Raw genomic sequence first — 26,910 nt, forward strand, 5'->3', positions numbered from 1 at the left:
AGACGTTACAACCATCTTGTGTGTACACATTACACAAAACACACGTTGAGATTAACTATATTAGTTAAGACACAGGTTATGTAATGGAAAAGTGCATTTAAAAACAAATTTCTCTATTGCAACATAATAATTATTGATAAAGTATCATATTACAATGTAAACACTGCAATCATAACCCTTCATTAACTGATGTTAGATTATTTTCTATCTATGTATATCGTTAGTGTTATTATTTTGAACGTGCACTAAATGTATAAATTCGTTTTGTTCAGATATTTTTTCACTATATCAAAGATGGCAACAACTCCTGATAGAAAGAAAGTGCTGATGGATACAAGGAAAGGTACATCTTCCGTTATCAGTTTCTTCATTGTGTTTACCTGCGGAATTCTTTGTAGACGGCAAGCAAATGGCAAAGTGTTTGACACTGACAGTTGCTTCTTTCCACACTCATACTAAAAATGTGTTTTTGGCGGAAGAAGGGGGTAAAAATGGCTTGGAAAATTCCAGTAATTTAGTCTCATCGTTATTAAACTGGAGATACTTCTTCTGCTGTTGTTGGTTTTGTGGAACCAAGGTTTCGGTGGTATCTCATAACTGCTACGTAGTGACTGCTTTTTAATTCCAGTCTTATGGCCAAAAGAAATTAGTGTGACGTTTAATGATACTACGAAATTCTGTGTAGGGTAATTTTATTTTTGAGTGTATCCCATATAATTTTGCTTACTCCGAAAATGAAACAATCCATTAGAAAACCAATGTCTGCAGAATCACGAAACACCTAAGAAATAATGAAAAGAGGAAAAGGACCACACAATAAGCGAAAGACACATAGGATCCCGACAGCAACCATCGTCTTGCTCTTCAGGTTGTACTAACAGGAAAAAAGTAGAGAGCTGAGGGGAGAGACGCCACACATGACGCAAATGACGTTGTTGCATGTAGCTATGGTTGGTGAAAGGTTTAAATCCGCGAGACGGGAAACCAAATCAAACAGTATTGATACTCTATACACTAGGGAGGAACCGAACCTGTACATCTAGATATACACTGAAGCGGCAGAAAAACTGCTGTTGGTATACGTATATAAATAAAGAGATATGTAAACAGGCATAATACGGTGCTGCGGTCTGCAACGCATTTATAAGACAACAAGTGTCTGGCGCAGTTGTCAAATCTGTTACTGCTGCTACAATGGCAGGATATCAAGATTTAAGTGAGTTTGAACGTGGTGTTATAGTCGGTGCACGAGTGATGGGACACAATATCTTCGAGGTAGCGATGAAGTGGAGATTTTCCCGTACGACCATTTCACGAGCGTACCGTGAATATCAGGAATCCTGTAAAACATCGTATCTTCGACATCACTGCAGCCAGAAAGAGATCCTGCAAGAACAGGACCGGACCATCGATGACTGAACAGAATCGTTCAGCGTGACAGAAGTTCAACGCTTCCGCAAATTGCAGCAGATTTCAATGCTGGGAACCCTCAACAACTGTCAGCGTGAGAACAATTCAACGAAACATCATTGACAGGGGATTTCGGAGCCGAAGGCCTACTCGTGTACCCATGATGACTGCGCAACACAAAGCTTTACGCCCGTCAACACCGAAATTGGACTGTTGATGGCTGGAAACATGTGGCCTGGTCGGACAAGTCTCGTTTCAAATTGTGTCGAGTGGATGGACGTGTACGGTTATAGAGACAACCTCATGAATCCATGGAACCTGCATGTCAGCAGGGAACTGTTCAAGCTGGTGGAGGTTATTTAATGATGTGGGGCGTGTGCAGTTGGAGTGATATTGTATCCCTGACACGTCTAGATGCGACTCTGACAGGTGACACGTATGTAAGCATCCTGTCTGATCACTTGCATCCATTCATGTCCATTTTCGTTTCCGACGGACTTGGACAATTCAAACAGGACAATGAGACCCCCCACACATCCAGAATTGCTGCAGAGTAGCTCCAGGAACACTCTTCTGGGTTTAAACACTTCCACTGGCCACCGAACCAGCCAGACTTGAATATTATTGGGCGTATCTAGGATGCCTTGCAACGTGCTCTTCAAAAGAGAACTGTACCCCGTAGTACTGTTAAGGTTTTATGGACAGCCTTGCAAGATTCACGGTGTCAGTTCCATCCAGCACTACATCAGACATTAGTCGAGTCGATGCCACGGCGTGCTGCGGCACTCCTGCGTGCACGCGGGGTTCCTACACGATACTACGGAGGTGCACCAGTTTCTTTGGCTCTTCATTGTAATTGGATAATTGTTTTGTAACAGATTTTCTTATTTTGATAACATCTTAGGTTTGCTATTTACAAACTGTGCTACGGAACGTTATTCAACAGACAGCGTGGGGTTGAAGATAACCTAATTACTTTTTCGCTTTATGTGAGTAATGGCCGGTCATCAGTTTGTTGTTGTTTATATGGTCTTCAGTCCGAAGACTGGTTTGATGCAGCTGTCCATGCTGCTCTATGTTGTGCAAGCTTCTTTGTCTTCGAATAATTACTGCAACCCACATCCTTCTGAATACGCTCATTGTATTCATCACTCGGAGGACGTCGTTGTCAGGAGAAAGAAAACTGGCGTTCTATGGATTGGAGTGTGTAATGTCAGATCCCTTAATCGGGCAGGTACGTTGGAAAATTTTAAAAGGGAATTGGATAGGTTAAAGGTAGATATAGTGGGAATTAGTGAAATTCGATGGCAGGAGGAAAAGGACTTCTTGTCAGTTGAATACAGAGTTACAATATCAAATAGGGGTAATGCAATAGTATGTTTAATAATGAATAAAAAATAGGAAAACGGATAAGCTTCTATGAACAGCATAGTGAACGTATTATTATAGCCAAGATAGACATGAAGCTCACACCCACCACAGAAGTCTAATTCATATGCGAAGTAGCTCCGCAAATGGGGAGCAGATTGAGGAAATGTATAATGAGTTAAAGAAATTATTTAGATAGTTAAGGGAGACGAAAATTTAATAATCATGGGGGATTGGAATTCGACAGTAGGAAAAGAAAGAGAAGGAAAATTAGTAGGTGAATACAGACTGGGGAAACGAATGAAAGAGGAACTTGCCTGGTAGAATTTTGCACAGAGCCTAATTTAATCACAGCTAACATTTGGTTTAAGAATCATGAAAGAAGGTGGTATACGTGGAAGAGACCTGGAGACGCCGGAAGGTTTCACATTGAATTATAATGGTAAGACAGAGATTTAGAAACCAGGTTCTAAATCTTTCGGATTGATCTATAATGGTAAGACAGAGATTACGAAACCAGGTCCTAAATCTTTCGGATTGATTTACGAGGGTAAGACAGAGATTTCGAAAGCAGGTTCTAAATTGTAAGGTATTTCCAGGGGAAGATGTGGACTCTGACCACAATTTAATTTATTGGTTATGCAGATTAAAGCTGAAGAAATGCAAAAAGGTGGGAATTTAAGGGGATGGGACCTGGATAAACTGAAAGAACCAGGTGTTGCATAGAGTTTCAGACGGAGCTTTAGGGAACGATTTACAGGAACAGGCGAAAGGAATACAGTAGAGAAAAAATTGGTAGATTTAACGAATGAAGTAGTGGAGGCAGCAGAGGATCAAGTAGGGCTAGTAGAAATCCTTGGGTAACTAGGAGAAAAGGAGAAAATATAAAAACGCGCTAAATGTAGCAGACGAAAGGGAATATAAACGTCTAAAAAATGAGATCGACAGGAAGTGCAAAATGGATTTGCAGGAATGTCTAGAGGAGAAATGTAAGGATGTAGAAGCATATATCAGTAAGGGTAAGATAGAGGCTGCCTGCAGAAAAATTAAAGAGATCTTTGGAAAAGAGAGAACCACCTGTATGAATAACAAGAGCTCAGATGGAATATCAGTCCCATGCAAAAAAAAGAAAGCAGAAAGGTGGAAGGAGTGTATAGAGGATCTGCACAAGGAGATGTACTTGAGGGCAATATTATGGAACTGGAAGAGGAAATACATGAAGATGAGAAGGGAGATATGATACTGGGTGAAGAATTTGGCAAAGCACGGAAAGACTTGCGTCGAAACAAGGCCCCGGGAGTAGACAACATTTCGTTAGAGCTGCTAATAGCCTTGGGAGAGTCAGCCATCTGGTGAGCAAGATGTATGAGACAGGCGAAATACCCTCAGACTCCAAGAAGAATATAATGATTCCAATTCCAAAGAAAGCAGGTGGTGACAATCGTGAAAATTACTGAACTATCAGTTTGATAAGTCACGGTTGCAAAATAATAAAACGAATCCTTTACAGAAGTATGGAAAAACTGACAGACGCCGACCTGGAGGAAGATCAGTTTGGATTCATGGGAAATGTAGAAACACGGGAGGCAATACTGACCCTACGACTTCTCATAGAAGATAGGTTAAGGAAAGGTAAATCTCCGTTTATAGCATTTGTAGACTTAGAGAAAGCTTTTGATAGTGTTGACTGGAATTCCCTCTTTCAAATTTTAAAAGTGGTAGGGGTAAAATACAGGGAGCGAAAGGCTATTTACAATTTGTACAGAAACCAGACGACAGTAATAAAAGCCGAGGGGCATGAAAGGGAAGCCGTGGTTGAGAAGAGAGTGAGACAGGGTTGTGGCCTATCCTGGGTGTTGTTGAATCTGTATATTGAGCAAGCAGTAAAGGAAACAAAAGAAAAATTTGGAGTGGGAATTAAAATCCATGGAGAAGAAATAAAAACTTTGAGGTTTTCCGACGACATTGTAATTCTGTCAGATACAGCAAAGGGCTTGTAACATTAGCTTAACGGAATGGACAGTGTCTTGAAAGGAGGATATAAGATGAACATCAACAAATGCAAATCGAGGATAATGGAATGTAGTCGAATTAAATAAGATAATGCTGAGAGAATTAGATTAGGAAATGCGACACTTGAAATAGTAGATGAGTTTTACTACATGGGAAGCACGATGGTAAAAGTAGGGAGGATGTGAAATGTAGACTGTCAATGGTAAGAAGAGTGTTTGTGAAGAAGAAAAATTTGTAACATCGGGTATAGATTTAAGTGTCAGGAAGTCCTTTTTGAAAGTATTCGTATGGAGTGTATGGAAGTAAAACGTGGACGACAAACAATTTAGACAAGAAGAGAATAGAAGCTTTCGAATTGTGGTTCTACAGAAGAATGCTGAAGATTAGGTGGGTAGATCCAGTAAACAGTGAGTAGGTACTGAGTAGAGGTGGGGAGAAGAGAAATTTGTGGCACAATCTGAATAGAAGAAGGAATCGGTTGGTAGGACACATTCTGAGGCATCAAGGGATCACCAATTTAGTACTGGAGGAAATCGTGGGGCATAAAAATCGTAGAGGGAGAACAAGAGATGAATGCATGCAGAAAGCAGATCCAGAAGGATGTAGGTTGCTGTAGTTACTCGGCGTTAAAGAGACTTGCACGGGGTAGAGTCGCATGGATAGCTGCATCGAATCACAAAAACAACATACCATCTTCATACAGTAAAGGCTAACCGGCCATTGACCTTCTTCTGTGCGAATGCACACGTATTGCCCGAACTCTTATGGGTCTCGGTCAGATTGTCTGCCGTGAGTTATGAGTGTAATGGGCAGGGGCACTACGAATGTAGTGTGTGGACATTAAGTTGGGAATGTGGGTCTCACGGGGAGCGTGCGAGGGGTGACTACCTGCAGTCGCACTATCCTCTGTGCCCTCGGATTGATAGAGCATCTGCCATATAAGCAGGAGATCCTGGGTTCCAGTTCCGGTAGGGGCACACATTTGCAACTGTCCTCCTTAATGTGTATCAACGCCTGTCGACAGCGTAGGATCTTGATTTAATTATCATTTCAAAACAACATTCATCTCTTGATTTCTCTCTACAAATTTTACCTTCCACACTTCCATTCAATAGTAATTGGTGATACCTTAATGTCTCTAAATGTGTCCTATCAACTGATCCCTTCTTCTAGTCAGATTGTGCCGCAAGTTTCTTTTCTCCCCAGTTCTGTTTAGTACCTCCTCATTAGTTACGCGATCTACCCACTTACTCACCAGAGTTCTTCTGTAGCAAACACATTTAAATTGTTTCCATTCTCTTCTTGTCTGAAATGGTTATCATTTACGTTTCACTTCCATACATGGCTACACTTTATACAAATACTTTCAATACTTTCAGAAGAGACTTTCTAACACTTAAATTTATATTCGATATTAACAATTTTCTCTTCTTCAGAAACACGTCTATTGCCATTGTGAGTCTTCATTTAATATCCTCTCTACTTCAGCCATAATCGGTTATTTTGCTGCCAAGTTAACAAAACTCGCCTACTACTACCACCCATATAGTAGAGCTGCAAGCCATCGGGAAAAATTACGGCTCTGCTTTTCCCTTGCTTTCAGGCGTTCGCAGTTCCAACACAACGAGGCCGTTTTGGTTGATGCTAAAATGTCATACCAGTCAACAATCTAGATTGTTGCCCCTGCAACTACTGAAGAGGCTGCTGCCCTCTTCAGGAGCCACACATTTGTCTGGTCTCTCAACAGATACCCTCCCGCTGCGGTTGCACCGGCTATCCGTATCGCTATCCGTATCGGCTATCCGTATCGCTGAGCGCGCAAGACACCCCACCAACGGAAAGATCCATGGTTCATGGGGTAGAACTCATTTTTGAATTACTGCCTATCCAGAATTGTAACATACTGTTTCCATCGTAACAGTATATACCAGAAGATAGAATTACTTTATTCTGATACCGATCGTAAACAATAAATCATTATTAGTTAAACCATTGTTGGGGTTTTATTTATTTTGTGGGAAGTCGACCTGTACGGTTGCCGTTGCTCTGCGAAAAGAACTCATTTGAGAATAGTTTCTGAGTCTGAAATACAAACTGAGGTGTCTTCTTTTAACCTATATATTGGTATTCTACATCTTCTGCACGAGCTTGATAGCGAATATTTGCTAACCTCAGACCAATGATTTTCTCTATCGAGCTAAGTAGCTGTTTTCTTTCTGTTGTGAAATTTCGGATCCCCTGTATGAACACTATTGTTTGCTAAGCCATTCCTAATTCTGAGAAATATTTATTTGCTCTTTGTCATATACCTTACGTATATCCAAAACTCATCAATGTTCCTTTTCGTTAACAACCTTTAAGTATGTTAATAAATTATCTATTTTTGCTTTTCTCTCCTGAAGTTAATTTGAGACTTTTGCAGATGTTTTCTTGACTCTGGTCACCTTTAAAGTTTTTCTTTATCATTATATTCAGCGTTTTCACTATATAAGATGATAGTGCTGTTGGTCAATAAGATTCAACAGTTGAAGGATTTGTTGGGCTTCAGTACAGGAATAATAACATGTGTGGTTCAACTTTTTACTGGTTTTCCTGGACTATACTTTATTCACTATTTGCAATAAGAAAATGATGGTTTTTTAAGGTAAATAGCTGAACATTGGGTAGCGTATATTGTCAAAGACAGGAGTCGTACTGGAGTTCAATGAATGAATTGCTTTCTGTATTTCCTTTTCCGTAGAAAGAATTGAAAATGGTTCTTCACGTATTATTGTCTGATAGTAGCTATGATTTATCTGGCATAGCTGGTGATGCAATTTTATCTACAAAGTTTTTTCCAAACTATGCAAAATTAACAGCTTTTGTAGTTGAGCTCAGTTATTTACAGGGAAACTTTCAATTTCTTAGATACGTTGGTGCCGCATCTATTTCTAACGTGGTGCACTGTGCCGTCCATGACGTCCTATTTCCTTTTTCCAAAATCTTCTTCACTAAGGCGTTAATTATTCTGTATTTCTAGTAATTATCTAACTTCTGATGATTCCTATACCACATTAATACAGAAGACGTCGATCTATAGTCCCTCTAAGCTATGTAATATGTATTTCATGGTTGAACTGTACTTACAACAATTCATTTCTGTTAATTCTATTTTTGTTTGTTTCTGTATTTGCCAAGTAAATATTCAGACTGATTTTGAAAGCGACGTGAGCCTACCGTATAAGTTATAAAGTCTCAGTTGTTGTCAGGCAGAAGAAAAGGGAAGAAAAGTGTAATATTGATAATTGATCTTCTTCTTAGTGACGAAGCAGTTGTTGTCGCTGAATAATTACTCAGTACTTTCAGATTTCCAGCTGTGGCTCCTAATATTTGTGTTCTATGTGCATCGTCCATTTCACATCACCATGTATGACGGTGTGCGCTGAAGTCCTTGCTTGTTAATAATGGAAGGTACAATGACGTGAAGAGATTGTGACATTAAAAAATGGAACATCGAGTCAGCAACGTTGCTTGCAAGATGCCAAGTTTGCTTGGTCTGCTTTCTCGTTTCCCCAAACTACCATATGTTGTCGTACCCAACATAGTGGTACATATTTCCCATGCTCTTCAAGAAGATAGAATGTATCTTATAATGACTGAATCATTTTCCAGGTGGGTACATCTGCAGTAATGCTATTTGGGTATTATAAGGTGCTTAGGGAATCCGAGCAAATAGAAATTTTTGCTTTGATGACGCCTCATCTGTTTCGAAGCCTTTACGTTACCTCGAGATGCTGCACTAAATATAACATATTCATTGGGAAGGCGAAGCATGAAGACATAGAGAATACGATTGAATAGCGAAGAGGGTCTCCTAACTTCGAATCAGCCACATTCATCTCTAAAAAAAAGCGTTTCTTCCCATGGATCTTAAACAGTCTCGTTGGCCATGGTCCATTGTTGAAGTAGGAGGGACTTCAGACGTAGCCCAAGGAAGCTCGTTGTGATCCTTGTTGTTCATTTGCCACCTTGATGAACTAACAAAGAATATTAATAGTTAACTCGTAAATTTCTCAGGTGATGGAGTTGTCTGTAATCAATTACTATGCGAAACACGGTGCTCATATATCCAAAATTTAGGAAAAGATTAGTAACTTGCGTTACATATTTAGAAATGTGAAATTGTGTCCTTCGAAAAACGAAGAAAAGTATTATCGCTCTACTAAAATACCAATTAATAACAAGATCAGTGAGTCAGATTATCCACGTTCCTGGCTGTAACAATTTACAGGTAAAAAGGAAACAATAATCTGATAGGTAAAAGAGGTGGCAAACTTTAGTACATTGCAAAGAGGCTGGGAAAATGCAGTGAGCAAGGAAAATGGAAATTGCTTACAAAATACTCGTGTCATCCACCGATAAAACTGCGCAACTCATTTCAAACGGGATTAACAAGGGATATTAAGCGAAAACAAAGCAGGGCAACACGAGTGGTCACAAGTATGTTTGAATCACGAGAAAGCGCCAAGAAAACTCTGAACAAATGTCAAGCGGCAGACGCTTAAAGACAAACGTAAACGAAGCCTACTTATAAAAGTTCCAACTGCTAACATTACAGGAGGTATCACAGAATGTACTGCAGCCTCCTACGTACATGTCCCATATGGACCGTGAAGACCAGGCTACTCACAGCGGGCGCAGAGGCATTTAATCGGCTATTCCTTCCTCGCTTCAGACGAGAAGGACTCTTAATAAGTGACACAATGGAAAGTTGCTCTGCCATACCCCGTGAGTCGAAAAAGTTTCGAGATTGAATTCATAAAAGAATAGAGAAAGGTTAGCATGGTGGTTTTAATGGTTCGGGTTTCTATGTAAGTTCCCCCTCCCTCTTGAGTATACCGGACAGAATGTTCATATAACCACGTGAAATTGTGAAATTGACAGGAAACTCCTGCTTTGGGAAATTATTCAGCTCGCGCGTCACATGGGGTCGTATGAATAAAACGGAGAATGTACTTTGTTCTCGGAATTTCGGAGAACATGCTCAAGTTCGCATGAGTAAAGCGAGACGGAGAATATAATCACTTGAGAATCTTGTTAGCTTGAGTAAAAGAGTGATAGAAGTTGCTCATCGCGAAAAACATTCTCCGATATCATATCAATACAGGCAGAGAAGTTTCTTACAAACGGAGAGCATTCTCTGTTTTTTGAAATGAGCTCTGTAGTATACTTCGAGCTGAGTAAGTTCCGTTGTGGTTCAGTTTCATCGAGCTTTTGCTAGTGAAACTGGCAGAATTTATGTTGCTCGGAAGAAATAAAATCATATATACACAGCCCAAAGAAATACAGAAGAGAGTTACTGTAGACTTTTATACAGGTTTAGCAACAGAAATACTATTTGGCTAGTGAACTTCCTTCCCGAAAATCATTAAAGAATCGCGGGTGATGTTTCAAAGAAGCTGAAATGAAAATATTTTCGTGCTATTCAGCAGACCCAGGTTTTCTGACTGGTGTTGGAGAAGACTGGTATGTACCAGACAACTGTGTAAGTAACATTTTCAGCTTTTCAGCATCATTTTTTTCCAAAGCTTAAATCTTATATTTTGTTAAGTTCAGAATAAGTATGTGGATCAGAAAAATGAGGAACTAGTTGATTACAAAATTAGCGATATGTTTCTCGTATTGAAACCGCACGGACGACTGCTTCAGTACTTGGCACGTGTGCGGACCACTACGTGTAAGCTTTAACCAAAATTATTTCGTGTTAGAAAACTTTGAATGAGTTCCGGTTTGGAGTAGAAGGTAATGTGATATATGCTTACGATTTCATCCGCATACTGTGTTCACCTCTCTTCATTAGCAGAAAAGATTCCCGTATATTTAAAATTCTGTAGCATCTTCAGAAAATGCATTTTCGTAAATTGTCTTATTAATAAGTCGTAATAATTTGTTGTCGCACATAAAACTAAAATCTAAACATAAAACAACTCTTACAGAACACATTGATGCCAGTTATATATTTGTACACTGAATAATTTATATATTTAGCGAGAGGAATGAAATGTAAGATTACGCGTGTGTTCTGTGCCGTACATGGCAGACAACACATACCGAGAACCTTCTCAAGAAGAATGGGAGGTAGTGAGAAATAACTCCCTCGTCAGAGAATATGCTGACAACATTCTCAAAGATTGTTCTTTTGATCTGGGAATCTTCTCCAGAAGATGTTCTTTTTTTGGGGGGGGGGGGGGGGGTTCCATATCTCAACAGGTAAAAACGGAAACCTTATCGGATCGCTTCATTGTCCATCTGTCCGACTGTTCAAAACCATTTTTCTCAGGAACGTTTGGACGTATCAGATTTAAATTTACGTAACATATTAAGGTTCAAATGGCTCTGAGCACTATGGGACTTAACTTCTGAGGTCATCAGTCCCTTAGGACTTAGAACTACTTAAACTCAACTAACCTAAGAACATCACACAAGTCCATGTAACATATTAAGAGCTGCTGTCACTTGATGACGAAAAATGTGAACCTTCTAAGTCAATGCAGCCTAGAGATATGGCCATTATGTCACATAATTTGACACTCGCAAACTCAATTGTCAAAACATATAGGGTACTTGCTTTTGACGTATAAATACTGAAACTCGTCAAGAAGAAAGGTTTCACTGTACAGATAAGGAAAAATTAGAAAATTGTTAACCTATAATTATATCGCACAAAAGAAACATTTCTTTTGGCATTTGTTATTTGATTTCAATCTTGAAATTAAAATGTTCTCGTAAGTCTGGGAATCCTTGGGACCGATATCTTGCCAGTGTAAATGTCGATATCAGGAAAAAATTGTTGAGATCGTCGATATCAGAATGCATGAACTGCATGTATACATAATTAAGTTCATACGGAACTCCCGCTCCGCGGGGTAGCCGGGGGTCGAGGGACCTTGCCACGGCTTGCGCGGCTCCTCCCGTCGGAGGTTCGAGTCACCCTTGGGCGTGGAACTGTGTGCTGTCCTTAGCGCAAGTTATTTCCAGTTATATTAAGTAGTGTGTAAGCTTAGGGGCCGATGACCTCAGCAGTTTGGTCCCACAATACTTTACCACAAATTTCCAAATTTATATGGAACTCCCTGTGCGCAAGCCCTACTCGCACCTGGCCAATTTTTTATTCATACTACCCGTTGCCTCGAATGTCGGTTCGATCACGAAAGTGTTTACCCTTCATGTCAATTTCTGCAATTTGTCGTTTGTCGGTACGTTAGTATCGACAACACCAAGTCTCGTCATTCATAATTGTCCACGTTTTGGATTTCGAACAAGTCGCCGAAGGCGTCCATGCGTCGTTTTTGTTCGGGAGTGAAAGTGTGGTGGATTTTCTTTGCAAATACTTATTCCATCTTCTAAATACATTGAAGAGCCAAAGTAGCTAGTACACCTGTCTAATAGCGATAGTGCCACCGCGATCACGCAGAAGTGCCAGAACACGACGTGGCATGGACTCGATTAATGTCTGAAGTAGTGCTGGATGGAACAGATACCATGAATCCTGCAAGGCTGTCCATAAATCCGTAAGAGTACGTGGGGTTGGAGACCTCTTCTCAACAGCACGTTGCAAAGCATCGCAGATATGCTCAAAAATGTTCACGTATGAGAAGTTTGGTGGCCAGCGGAAGTGTTTAAACCCAGAAGAGTGTTCCTGGAGCCATTCTGTAGCAATACTGGACGTGTGGGGTGTCGCATTGTGCTGCTGGAATTGCCCAGATCCGTCGGAAAGCACAATGGACGTGAATGGATGTAACTGATCAGACAGGATGCTTATGTGCGTGTCACTTGTGAGAGTCGTATCTAGACGTATCAGTGATACAGAGCCTCCACCAGCTTGAACAGTTCCCTGCTGACATGCAGGTCCATGGATTCATGAGGTTGTCTCCATATCCGTACACGTCCATCCACTCGATACGATTTGGAACGAGACTCGTCCGAGCAAGAAACATGTTTCCACTCATTAAGTGCCAAGTGTCGGTGTTGAGGGCCCAGGCGAGGCGTAAAGCTTTGTATCGCGTGGTCATCAAGGGTACAAGAGTGGGCCTTCGGCTCCGAAAGCCCATATCGACGACGATTCGTTGAATGTTTTGCACGCTGACACTTGTTCATGACCGAGCACGGAAATCTGTAGCAATTTTCGGAAGAGTTGCACTTCTGTCTCGTTGAACGATCCTCTTCAGTCGTTGTTGGTCCCGTTCTTGCAAGATCTTTTTCCGGGAGCATCGATGTCGGAGATTTGATGTTTTCCCAGATTCCTGATATTCACGGCATGTTTGTGAATTGGTCGTACAGGAAAGTCCACACTTCATCGGTACCTCGGAGATGCTGTGTCCCATCGCTCGTGGACCGACTAAAACACCACGTTCAAACTCACTTACATGTTGTTGACATGCCGCTGTAACAGCAGTAACCGATATATCAACTGCACCAGACACTTGTTGTCTGATACAGGCGTAGCCGGTCGCAGTGCCATATTGTGCTTGTTTACATATCTCTGTATGTGAATGGTTCAAATGGCTCTGAGCACTACGGGACTTAACATCTGTGGTCATCAGTCCCCTAGCACTTAGAACTAATTAAACCTAACTAACCTAAGGACGTCACACACATCCATGCCCGAGGCAGGTTTCGAACCTGCGACCGTAGCGGTCACGCGGTTTCAGACTGAAGTGCCTAGAACCGCACGGCCACACCGGTCGGCTCTGTATGTGAATATGCATGCCTATACCAGTTTCTATGACGCTTCAGTGTATTATGCGTAATTAAATGACCTCTTCATTTAGAGATGTTGAACCATTGCGAGTTGTGACACTAGCATGCTGACACCTTACTTCACTGACTGCTGAAATCTGTTGTTTGCAGATTTTAGTTGAAGCTGTCACTCAGCGTTGACGTTGCTTATACGTCATATATAAAATCAGTCTCGGAACTTTTTCGGCCGGCAGTATACACGTTTGTGGAAATGTGGATGAACTGATCGTTTGTCTCCATGTTCCAGGCGAGTACAGCTGCCTTAAAGTGGAACTGGTGTTTAAACGCGAGTTCCGCTACTACATGGTGCACATCTACATTCCGACTTTCATGCTGGTGATAGTGTCGTGGCTATCGTTCTGGCTGGATCAGAGAGCCATCACGGCACGGACGTGCCTGGTGGTCACCACGGTGCTCACCATCACCATCCAGACCTCGGGCGTCAGAGCGTCGCTGCCCGTCGTCAACTACGTCATGGCCGTCGAAGTGTGGCTCGGGATGTGCGTCTCGTTCGTGTTCGGCGCACTGCTGCAGCTGGCGCTGGTCAACTACCTGGCCCGCAGCGAGGCGTGCCGAAGCGCCGCCAAGCGGCACAACCGCCTCGTCGGCCCGGAGCACTCCGCACAGCTGGAGGAGATCAGCGAGGCTCTCGTCGAGGACGGCAGCGCGGCATTCGCTATGGTAAGCTTGCTGCCTGACAGCTTCTGACAAAGAAACGCTACAAAATTACACTGAGGTCGCAAAGTCAAGTGATAGCGACATGCACATATGCAGATGGATGAAGTGTCGTGTACACTAGGCATAACAATGCAGTGCATTGGCGGACCTGTCGTTTGTTCTCAGGCAATTCGTGTGAAATTGTTTCCGACGTGATTATAACCACACGACGGGAATGAACAGGTTCTGAACGCGGAATAGTAGTTGGAGCCAGACGCATGGGGCATTCCATTTCGGAACCCGTTAGGGAATTCAATATTCCGAGATAAACAGCGCGAAGAGTGCGCCGAGAATACCAAATTTTTGACGTTACCTCAGTGTCAGTGGTAATAGGCTAGGCACACTGCCTGGAATAAGCGCAGGAATCAATGTGGGACGTACGATGAACGGATCTGTTAGGACAGTGTGACGAAATTTGGCGTTAATAGCATATGGCGGCAGACGAACGACCTGAGTGCCTCTGCTAACACCACGTCATAGTGTGCAGCGCCTCGTGACCAAATCGGTTGGACACCAGACGACTGACCTGGTCAGAGGAGTCCCTATTTCAGTTGGTAAGAGCTGATGGTAGGGTTCGAGTGTGATGCAGACCCCACGAGCCCACAGATCCAAGTTGTCAACGAGACATTGTGCAAGCTATAATGGCTCTTTATAGTGTTGGCTGTATTTAAATGCAATTGACTGGCCCTCGGTCCCAGTGAACTGTTCGTTGACTATAAATGCTTATATTCGACATTTTGGAGACCATCTGCAGCCACTCATTGACTTCGCGTTCCCAAACACAGCTGTTCACGATTGTTTACAAGAACATTCTGGACAATTCGAGCGAATGCTTTGGCCACCCATATCTACAGACATGAATTCCATCATATATCATTCATAATTCCATTATATATGACATAATCGAAACATCAGTTCGTGCATAACATCCTGCACCAGCAACACTTTCGCAATCTATGAACGGGTACAGAGGCAACATATCTCAATATTTCTGCAGAGGGCTTTCATCGGCTTGTTGAGTGCATGACACGCCGGGTTATTGCACTACACCGAGCACTAGCAGGTCCGCCACGATATTACCAAGTATTCCATGACTTATCACTTCAGCGTATTGTCAGGTACAGATATGTGGTCGATATTATTTGCCCGATTCATTAAGTAGCAGAGAAAAAAATACACACACACACACACACACACACACACACACACACACACACACATACACACACACTGAAAAAGGAAGCCCATAAAGAAATACACTTTGTGGCCATAACAACAAAAAGAAATAATCTTACTACATTGGCTCACGGGCATCGCGAAAGTGAACACGTAGCACCGTCCACCCGTTTCCAAGAACCCGCTGAGAGACGCGAAGAGATATCCAGATGTAATGAAAGCAACCTCCTGGAGACACTATCTAATTCTCGCATACTATAACGGATGTTTTCCCTCACCTATGCCATGGTGGCTTGTTATTTGATCCTCTTGGCGGGCCGGCCGCTGTGACCGAGCGGTTCTAGGCGCTTCAGTCTCGAACCGTGCGACCGCTATGGTTGCAGGTTCGAATAATGCCTTGGGCATGGATGTGTGTGATGTCCTTAGGTTAGTTAGGTTTAAGTAGTTCTAGGGGATTGATGACCTCGGATGTTAAGTCCCATAGTGCTTAGAGCCATTTGAACCAATTTTGAACCTCTTGGCGGCCGCAGAGGCTATATAATGAGTAATGTCGGTATAGTTTGCCAGTCTAAACATGTGAGCAAAAATGCGAGAGCGCGCAACAGTTTGTTTCTCTAGCGAGGCAGCAGCTCGTAATCTTCGGATGCTTACAATGGATTGCTATGAGTAGCCCTTTGTCTCCCATAGCAGCTAACCTTTTTACGGAAGACTTAGAGGAAGAAACACCTCATCGGTGTTGAAACCTAAATGTTTCTCGAGATACGTTGACTTCACCTTTGTAGTTTGGCCACACAGAGTAGCAACGTTTCCTGCATTTCTGGAACACCTTAACTCCTTCCATCCGAGCATTTGCTTCAATAAGGAAGTAGAAATAAATGGAAACCTCCAGTTCTTAGGTGTCTTAGTCCGCAGAAAAGAAGACGGTTCCTTGGATCACAGTGTGTTTCGTAAACCGCACTGACCTATATCTACGAGTTACGAGCTGCCATCACCCATCTCAACGCACTGGCGTATGACGGACTCTCGTTCATAGGGCTAGAGTTATCTCAGATGCAGGGAGCTTATCAGCAGAGCGTAGGCATATTTGGCCTGTGTTTGTACAAAGCGGTAACCCTGATAAACAGATCCGTGATGCTTTTCAACCTACATGCACTAAACCTCAAGAACAGCTAGAAGAAACGCAGAACTCCACGAGGATGGTTCTGTTGGTGGCGTGTCCTTTAAGATTGGTAGGCTGTTCAAGAAACATCAAATAAAATGCGTCTTCCGGCCTCCAGCGCGATTGCAAGCTATGCTGGGTTCCGTTAAAGACAACCTAGGTCTAAGGAGACTAGGATATATAAAACCCCGTGCCAGTTTGGGAAATCGTATACTGGCCAGACGGTCGCACTGTTAAGGATAGGTGAGCTGAACATAGACGTCACACCAGATTGGGTCAACCAGAAAAGTCTGCTGTTGTTGAACACTGTCTTGAGACGGAACACAGCACGAATTACCGACAGACAAAGATCCTTTCGTACACTTCCAGGTACTGGAAGAAGCATTCGATTACGTATAAGTAACGTCCTGGATTATAGACACACATGGTTTCAACTCAGCAAGGTACTGAAACCAGCACTGGCGATATTAAGGCATCATCGAAAGCAGATGAAAAAATTCGAGTCAACGCAGACGGAGAATCGGAGTCCGCACATTTAAATTGGACGCCAAGAGTCTGCCCTTTGTCTCCCATAGCAAAAAAAATGGTTCAAATGGCTCTGAGCACTATGGGACTTAACAGCTACGGTCATCAGTCCCCTAGAACTTAGAACTACTTAAACCTAACTAACCTAAGGACAGCACACAACACCCAGCCATCACGAGGCAGAGAAAATCCCTGACCCCGCCGGGAATCGAATCCGGGAACCCGGGCGTGGGAAGCGAGAACGCTACCGCACGACCACGAGATGCGGGCTCTCCCATAGCAGCTAACCTTTTCACGGAAGACTTCGAGGAAAAACGCTTCGGCGGTCGCGTATCTTTCGCGTCGCGCATGCGAAGACCATGGCCTGTTTCTTCCGGCTGGGGCATTGGATGTCGCCGTGCTCGATGATTCGTCTTCGATGACGTTACAGCCCAACCCCTTGGCGCCTGCTCTTTTTTACCGAGTTCAGGGTATATACTGGCGAGCCACTGCAGCGACACCTCAAGTAAGCATCTGAAGATAACGGGGAGCTTATTCAACATTATCCGACACGACGGCTGTTTTTTTTTTTGTTTTTTTTTTGTGGTTTTAGGGCGCAAAACGTCTATTGTCATTAGCGCGCAACGACGGCTGTGAACCAATGAAACAATTATTACGTCGACAAAGGCTCAAACAGTACTGAGATAACGCTAATCACAAATTCGATATTTACAGTGAAACAGGTTCAGTTAAATCATATTAGCACACTTATAACCATCTACAAGAGCATTGACTTTTGGGCGCGTCAGGTCTGAATGTGGCTCTGCACAAAGACAGAAAGCGAAAGCGAGATGAGTTTTGCTCGGATATGGTGACAGTAAAGGGCAATATACCGTCCGTATTGCCAAGTCTTACAAGGTTTCACTGCGGATGACTGTGAATTAAACCGCGTCCCCACTGAAGTACCCCCACGTCGCTGTTGCAATCCAGCGCTATCCTCAGCAAGGCGCCCGAAGGCAGACTAAATTTCATTGTCTGCTGAGGGTCATATAAGAAAGTAAATACGGTTGATAAAATGTGGGGAACCTTCCGATGTGACATGCAACTCCCTTAGCGCGTGAATAGGGTCAATAAATTTACATTTAGTAGATAAAACTGTGAAAAGGAGATAGAAATAATATAACACACAGTTAAAACAATTTATATAAGACCCAAGTAGTACAGAGACTTATTAAGGGAATTAAGACGCAAATACAGAAAAAAACTGAAAAGTAATATGACCATGACCACATATCATAAATAATACAGACACTACAGTATACCTTAAGCATAGAGGATAAACAACATTGACAACAACGCTAATAAAACTAAATGCAGCACGATAATATTCACACACAAATAAACACATAGAACAGCAAATATATTGAGAAAAAAAAGACTCACTCGTAGCGTGCAGAAAAAGATATACAGTCGCCTCACGCTTTCAACCAGCAACATCAAAACCGAATACCGAGGACGAACTAGGTATATATCGCTTGCATTGTTAAAATTGCAGATCTGTGAACGTAGAGATGACATGTAGGAATTCCAAAATGCTGTTTACGGAATACATCCGAATCTCGATATATGGCCTTGGGTCAACAATTACGGTACAAGATATGAAGGCTGTAAGGATGAACCTTAACAAAAAGCTACACACACCTGCAATAAATTTTCGTTAAAACAGAAGAAAAGCAAGCAAAAGACGACAGAAGTGCTTTTTAGAGGAGTAGGATTTCTATCAACACAGTTTCATCCTCTTCCTTCGGTCTCTAGTAATGAACAGCACAGGCGACGTTACTCCATACACGGTAATATCGCAAAGCAGATACACTTGAGACATTACGCACACTATTTATAGAGGACATGCGTACAGACTGATGATCGCATCACATCGGAATGTCACGTAGTACTGATAGGTGAGTGTGAAGTTATAAGAGATTCTCCATTTTATAAAAATCGAGATTAAACCTCTTATCTGAAAGTGCTAACAATTTTAGTTTCTGCTTTTATCAGGGACTAAAACAGTAGTCAAAACAGTGTGCTTAACAAAGTGCATATGATGAACTGTACACAATGCAGCGACTGAAAGAAGATGAAAGCCTTCCACAAACGTTCAGAGAACTCAGATTTGCAAAACATGGGAAGAACAGCTCTTCGAATGCAGTTCACATCGTCTTTTTCCCTGTCATACGCATCTTTTTTCTTACTAACTGCGAAAAAGCACAACAACTACATTTATTGATTCACTGAGAGTAAGCATTTTCATAAATGCACATGCTTTTGTCTATGGCAATGCAGAATTTTTCTGTGACCTTGGATTACAAAATAAAAAAAGTTTCTATGTCATTAATTGCATTTCATTCTGGTGAGAACTCTCCTTACATATCAATCCCGATCTACGAAGGGAGAAGTAATTAAGAACAAAATAAAATATGCCAGACAACAGTGTATGAAGGTACTCGTTTCCAATGACGTCATCAAGATAGAGAATGATGGGAAGTTCAAAAATTAAAAATGCTGCGAAATTAAAAAATTAAAAGGTGAACGCGAGGAAATTAAAAAAAATACTAAGATAGTGAAGGATAGGAAACATAAAAATGCAAGATGGCAGATGGGAGCAAATGTAAAGAAAATTGAAACATGGCAGTAAATATTTTTCAGCTAATCACAGTGCTTGATGGCAGTATTCGATTTTTTATCAAAAATATTTTCATAGGAGCGCACACACACACACACACACACACACACACACACACACACACACACACTTTACAGAGTGCTAAAAAGGACCTGCACGCTCTGAATTTTTTGCATCTTAAAAGTATTTATACAAACATTACGGAAAGCGTGTAACTTACAGTATTTCAAACCACTTTACCGAGAGCTCAAAAGTATGCAAACGCTCTGATTTTCTTGTGGCGCCATATTCAAAAGTATTTGATCAAGAAATAGCTCGTGTGTATCTTGCATTAAGTCAAAGTAATTTACAGTGTGCTCAAAAGTATCCGAATACTCTGAAGTTTTTGTGCCGTATTCAAAAGTATTTACCCAAAAGTTACATTAAATGGCACTAGCGTACGTTCATAGCTTTATTTCTGGTATAAAGCGCAATGAAGCCTCAAATTAATTACTTTCCACACCTAAATTCTTCTATGAAGCCTGTCAAGCGCTCTAAGGCAAGAAGGCAGGCGTTGGCAACGCTGAGCATTTAGCTTGTCCCGACAATTTTGTCTTGCCGACATACAATGCATTTGACTCTGAGCTCGGTGTAATATGACGCCCATGCTGCATTGCAAAACAAACATGAGCACTATCACTGATCGAACTTACAGCTTAAATTGCACCCGTTGACGAGTGTTAACAAAGTAAACAATGTTATTCTCACGTCAAAACTCGTCTCTCACTACTCAGCAGTGTTCGAAATTTCACATATATTTCGCTCGTTACTATTGAAAAGAAAAGGCAATGTTGACTACTAAATTCTCAGATAGTGAAGTTTTCAGTCCTGTGTTATTGCATTAGTTTTTGATGCAACAACGTTCAATAGTGACTTTATTGCAGTGACTGTAACCATTTTCGAAAAATGTGCCGGCCGGTATGGCCGAGCGGTTCTAGGCTCATCAGTCTGGAGTCGCGCGACCGCTACGGTCGCAGGTTCGAATCCTGCCTCGGGCATGAATGTGTGTGATGTCCTTAGGTTAGTTAGGTTTAAGTAGTTCTAAGTTGTAGGGGACTGATGACCACAGCAGTTAAGTCCCATAGTGCTCAGAGTCATTTGAACCATTTGAAAAGTTAGGTAAAGTATGTAACTTGCAGTATTTCGAAGTACTTTACAAAGTGTTCAGAAGTATCTGAAAGCACTTAATTTGTTGTGTCATATTCGAAAGTATTAAAATGAAGTAGCACTTTAATACTAGTCAGATTTCCCATTTAAGGCACAAGGGAACCTTAAGTTAATTATTTCCCACATCTGAATTGTTCAATGATGATTATTGATTATCACAAGGCATGTAGGCTGGCATTGGCGAGACCTAGCTCGCTCACTAAGCGTTTTTCTTGTTCCGACGTGGCATGTCCTACTGTTAATCAGCACAAGCTACGTTTTATCAGCACAGAAGTTAGATCAGCAGTGGTGATCACTTGTGTTACGCAATGCGGCATGGTGTCAACTTGCACCGAGCTGAGAGTCAAATGCATTACAAAGTCAGCAAAACAAGACCTGTCGGAATAGGCAAAACGCTCATTGAGTCAGTTGGGCCCCATTTTGTGACACTTAACAAGTATCACTGAACAGTTTTGTTGTGGGGAAATAATTAAATTGAGGTCCCGTTGTGCCTTGAACGGGAAATCGAACTATGTATGTATGCAAGTTCTGCTTTATGTTAATACATTCGAATACGAAAGAAAAAATTCAGGATATTGAGACACTTCTGAGCACCTTGTAAAGTACTTCAAAATACTGCAAGTTACATACTTTACCTAAATTTTCGATAAATACTTTAGAATGTGGTGCAAAATATATTCAAATCCTTTGGATGCCTTTGAGCACTGTGCACCGCACTTTGAAACACCCCAATTTTCACCCTTTACGTAATATTTTGGATGAATAATTCTGAATACAGAGTACAAAAAAGGTTCTGAGTGCTCTAATACATTTGAGAATTCTGTAAAGTATCGTGTGTGTGTGTGTGTGTGTGTGTGTGTGTGTGTGTGTGATCTTGTGTATTGTTATGAAGTTTTAGCACTCCAGGAAACTGGTGTGTGCTTACGATAATTATTCTGATAGGTAACCGAATACTGTCAATTTGCACTGTGGTTTCCCGCCATGATACATATTTTTCAACGTTTCCCACTGCTTTGGATTACTAAATCTCCTGTCCACCACTATCCTGTATACTATTTAAGTTTCTGGTCACAGGCCATCTTTAATTTTTAAATTTGCTGCAATACACCATCTTAAGTTTCTAAATTTATCGCCGTCTTCCATCTTTAATGTTAATATTTGGAGACGGGTCATAGTGGGCTGTCTGTCTAATGGAGCAGCAACTCATTTATGCTGTACTGCCGGCACGGTGCGTAGTAACACTAGCGAGACAACAATAGTCGGGCCAAATCCAAAGTGACCGTCTGATCCTGGCCAGCGCTATTCTCTTTTACGATCTGATGTCAATTTGAACTCACAAATACTAAGCATGTTTCCAGTTTTGGTGGTTTAGAGTACTACATCAAAGTACTCTCTGGTGTACCGAGTGAAAAGGTTTCAATTTGTTTACATTTTTGACGGCACAAGCCACATCCCGTATAATTAATCGAAAAACACCAGGCTTCACTACTAGGTTTTGGCTCTGGATGAGTGATATTCTCACAAAAATTTCGTCGGTTCTTACTATTTATTTGTAGCAGCTGCAGCGACACAAACATTGCAAGAGATTTTGAAACTAAATAACCAATCTTGTTCAAACCTGAGACTATTCTGTTCAAAAATGGTTCAAATGGCTCTGAGCACTGTGGGACTCAACTGCTGAGGTCATTAGGCCCCTATAACTTAGAACTAGTTAAACCTAACTAACCTAAGGACATCACAAACATCCATGCCCGAGGCAGGATTCGAACCTGCGACCGTAGCGGTCTTGCGGTTCCAGACTGCAGCGCCTTTAACCGCACGGCCACTTCGGCCGGCTAGACTATTCTGTAGTCATACATGTAAATTAACGTTACAGTATGGTTCAAGATAGATTATATATTTTCAGACATTCTTGTCAACATCGCGGATTCTCTGGAACAATGGTTTTTTAATAAGTTCAATTTATTGTATGCAAATACTCGCTAATAATATTGTGTTTATACATGTCTGACTACATAGTCACTACCACTAACACACGTGATGCCCAGGGGATGTATCATAATGTATCAATCATAATTCGAAATACTAAGTTCATGTCAGCAGACTACAGTCAACTCTAATTTCACCTGTACTCTAAATGTGGACTGATCGTTATACAGCTGACCCCTAGAAGAGATCTCGGTTTATAATTTCATTTTTTATATTATACAACGCGATTCCACTGTCCCTACCAATTTGTTTTATGCAACCTGCAACACTTCCAAAAACCAAGTGTGTGAGCTTCATATTCCCTCGCTCGCTATGCGGAAACAATTCGTCCTACAGGAAAATTAACAAGACCTTTTTGTAGGAAATTTAGCGTAATGTAACTTTGTAGTGGGATATGGGTTCGCTGAAGGCCACGGTTAAAATGTCCTGTTTATTTTTTCTGTGGGACTAACAGCTTGCGCGAAAAATATGAAAACCTCGCGTATGGTTTTTGCAGTCGTTGCGGGTTGCGTAAGACTCACAGGGGCAGCTGAATATGGCACTGAATGACACGAGCGACTGCTGTGGTGGGAAGTGACGGGCTGCGGCGCTTGTTGCAGAAGCTGCTGGAGGAGCAGTCCAACAGCCCCACGGCTGACAAGGAGGCGGCGGCCCAGGGCGGAAGGTGCTCGCCGCGGCAGTGGTGGCGCGCCTGGATGGCCAGCTTCCCCACGGGCTCGCAGCGCGCCGATGCCGCATCGCGCGTCCTTTTCCCTCTCGCCTTCTCCCTGTTCTGCCTCGTCTACTGGTGCGTCAACGCCTCCGGATAACAGCAACACCAGTTGCTCGGCAGTGTCCTACGATGGTAGTGGAAGTAACCCTCCACACATATTTGCAGATGCACAAGCATTTATATCTATTATAGAATGAAAAATAAGTATTAAAGTACTGTATAATTCTCTATTCATCATTACTCTTACTGTATCGACATTACTGTTCGACGGCAATTTCGTTATACTAGGTTTGTCCGGAAAATACGTATAAAAGTTGAATAATAACTTTATTTTACAATTATTCAGGTATTACAATGTGGTCTCCTTCAAAGTACTCGCCCTGAGACGCGATACACTTCTGTCAACGCCATTTACACTGTTGATAATATTGCTGAAAGTCTTCAGTTGTGATGTTGTTCAGTTGCCGTGTCGTTTCCGCCCTGATGGCTTCCACATCTCCCAAGTGCCGCCCTCGAAGCACCATTTTGCATTTCTGGAACATGAAGAAGTCACATGGGGCTAAATCGGGTGAATAAGACGGCTGGTCTGTCACGGTGATTGAGCTTCGGGCCAAAAACTCGCGCACAATGAGCGACGTGTGAGCGGGCGCATTGTCGTGCTGAAGGATCCACCTGCCCCCTTTTGCCAACTCCGGTCGAACTCGGGCCACACGAGCTCTGAGACGTGTCAGAACTTCAACGTAAAAATTTCCGTTCACTCTCTGGCCGGGAGGGACAAATTCCTTGTGAACAATGCCCCTAGAATCAAAGAAAACAATGAACATTGTCTTCACATTGGACCTTGATTTTCGCGACTTTTTTGTTCTCGGTTCTCCTGCTAGTTTCCATTCCTTGCTTTGAGATTTGAGCTCCACATCGAATTCGTCTCCAGTGATGACTCCGTTGAGAAAGTCCCCTCGTTCCTCTGCTTCCAACCAATCCTCACGGCACTGAACCCTCTTTGCTTTCTGTTCTGGCGTCAAGAGCTTCGGTACGTTTTTTGCACACAATTTCTTCATTTCAAGTTTTTGTGTCAGGATTTCGTGAACGATTGTTTTGGGGATTGACAGCTCGTCAGCAATCATTCTGACTGTCAATCTACGGTCATTAAGAACACAAGCCCGAATTCGTTCAACATTTCCATCGGAACTCGATGTCGACGGGCGTCCTAGGCGAGGGTCATCGTTCACTTCTTCTCGGCCGTCCCGTAACCTTTTTAATCACTTGTTCACGGTTGGTTCCTTCAGAGAATTGTCTCCGTAAACCTGTTTCAAACACTCAAAACTCTCATGGCCATTCTTGCCTAGCTTTGCAAGAAACTTGATGTTGACTCGCTGTTCCTCAATCAGAGAGAGTTGCATGCCGACGGCAGGTGAAAAAGGGTAACTGTCAACAAGCTGCCGCACAATCTCACCTTCTCGCAGAGTGCTCTGACTCGAACTGAGCGTTGATGGGATTGATTAAAGCAGTAGTCCCACCTGGCGGTGACTGCAACTTGTAACATAACGACATTATTCAACTTTTATACGTATTTTCCGGACAAACCTCGTATGTAATGCCAACGAATGTATATGGTTATAAAACTACGCCTCCGGATAGCTGCAACACCAGTTACTCGACAGTGTCCTACGTTGGTAGTAGAAGTAACCGCCACACATATTTACAGATGCACAAGCATTTGTACCTATTATAGAATGAAAAATAAGTATTAAAGTACTGTATAATTCTCTACTCGTTATTACTCTTACTGTATCGACATTACTGTTCGACGGCAATTTCGTTGTATGTACTGCCAATGAATGTATATGGTTATGAAACTACTAATTTACAAGATTCGATATACCAGGACAAAGACATTAAGAGAACGAAGATGTGTGAGTGAATGTATCTGGTCCAGAATTTTGACTTTCTTTCCAGCGAACTGATATTTTGGCTTGAATTAAAATATAAATCTGCAGCACGAACTATCTGTACTAAAGTGCCTGTGTCAAACTCCAAAATTTCTCCATAAGTTAGTGCTGTCATATGTAAAGAAATGCTGCACTGTAGAAGTACAAGGTAAAATTGTAAAAAGATGTTACAGAAAATATTTGATTTCAAATCCACTTTTATCTGTAGATGATACGTTGGAGGTGACCGTGGCTGAACAGTAAAAAAAGATAACTACGAAAAAACTCTCAACCACTAAATTTACGTGATATTAAATTCATTTCAGTGTTCACTCACATTGCCAATTCTAAATTGAGACTATTCTTCTTAAAATGGTTGAAGTACATTTATGCATATGGAAACGCATTACTGATCGTTTGTTGTTTGGCTTTATAGCCGTACTGTGAAGAGAAACTTCAAATAATAAAAGCTGGAAATGAAAACAGAGATTTTATTCATTCAGGAAAAGGCGCAGAATAACTTTATTACAACGCACTTACGCTGAAATAATGAGTTTTTGAAATTTTAACTTGTGATACTACGTACTGAAATGTGATAATCTATCATATTTCATTGTAATTTCTGATTTCAGTGTATTTTAGTGTATTTTTCTTCTGATGAAGGTATATTTAGATATACCGAAACCGTGGTCAAGAATTTTAATAAATCATTATCCTGCAACTGTTTGGCTGTTATTTACCGTGAAGAATTTCAACAGTTACTGTTTCAGCCATGTTTAAAATCTTGATTACAATAAAATTACAAGAGTTTCAGGTAAATTGTGAACCGGAGAAAGATTTACAACTGAGAAGTCAAAGTCAGCAGCTTACAACGAATTTAATAACGAAACAGATGACACAAAGAGACGTTACAGGCCAAAGAGAAACATTGTATATGTCTGAATGCCAATGTGATTGTACCTGTGTGTGTTTGTATATGTAATAGAAAGATTGTTGGCGAATTTACTAAAATAGGGTGAAATCAGTTTGGAATAATGAGTAAATCTAAGTGACCAGAAAATACAACGTATGCTAAAAATTCTCACCCATGTTCCTCCACTCCATGTAGAGTTTACATGAGTCAGTACACGTACAATGACACAGATGACAATATAATCGATATTTAATAGATAATGTTGCAGATAATAGGAAGATACTGAACAGCATAAGAAATGCAAATATATTATGATCTGTTTGTTTTCTGAGTGCGTACGCTACGCTAGCATAGCGA

General features: G+C 41.6%; 1 protein-coding gene across 1 annotated transcript in view; it reads left to right on the top strand.

The window, feature by feature from the left end:
* LOC126484700 (glutamate-gated chloride channel-like) overlaps positions 1 to 26,361 on the top strand; it is a 129,311-nt gene extending 102,950 nt beyond the window's left edge. The window contains exons 9-10 of the mRNA XM_050108299.1: positions 13,817 to 14,250; positions 23,600 to 26,361. Of these exons, the coding sequence (XP_049964256.1) occupies positions 13,817 to 14,250; positions 23,600 to 23,809 (644 nt within the window). The 3' untranslated portion in view covers positions 23,810 to 26,361. The remainder of the gene's footprint in view (positions 1 to 13,816; positions 14,251 to 23,599) is intronic.
* The last annotated feature ends 549 nt before the right edge of the window (positions 26,362 to 26,910 follow it).

This window comes from Schistocerca serialis, chromosome 1 (genome assembly GCF_023864345.2).
Source record: "Schistocerca serialis cubense isolate TAMUIC-IGC-003099 chromosome 1, iqSchSeri2.2, whole genome shotgun sequence".
Lineage (NCBI taxonomy): Eukaryota > Metazoa > Arthropoda > Insecta > Orthoptera > Acrididae > Schistocerca > Schistocerca serialis.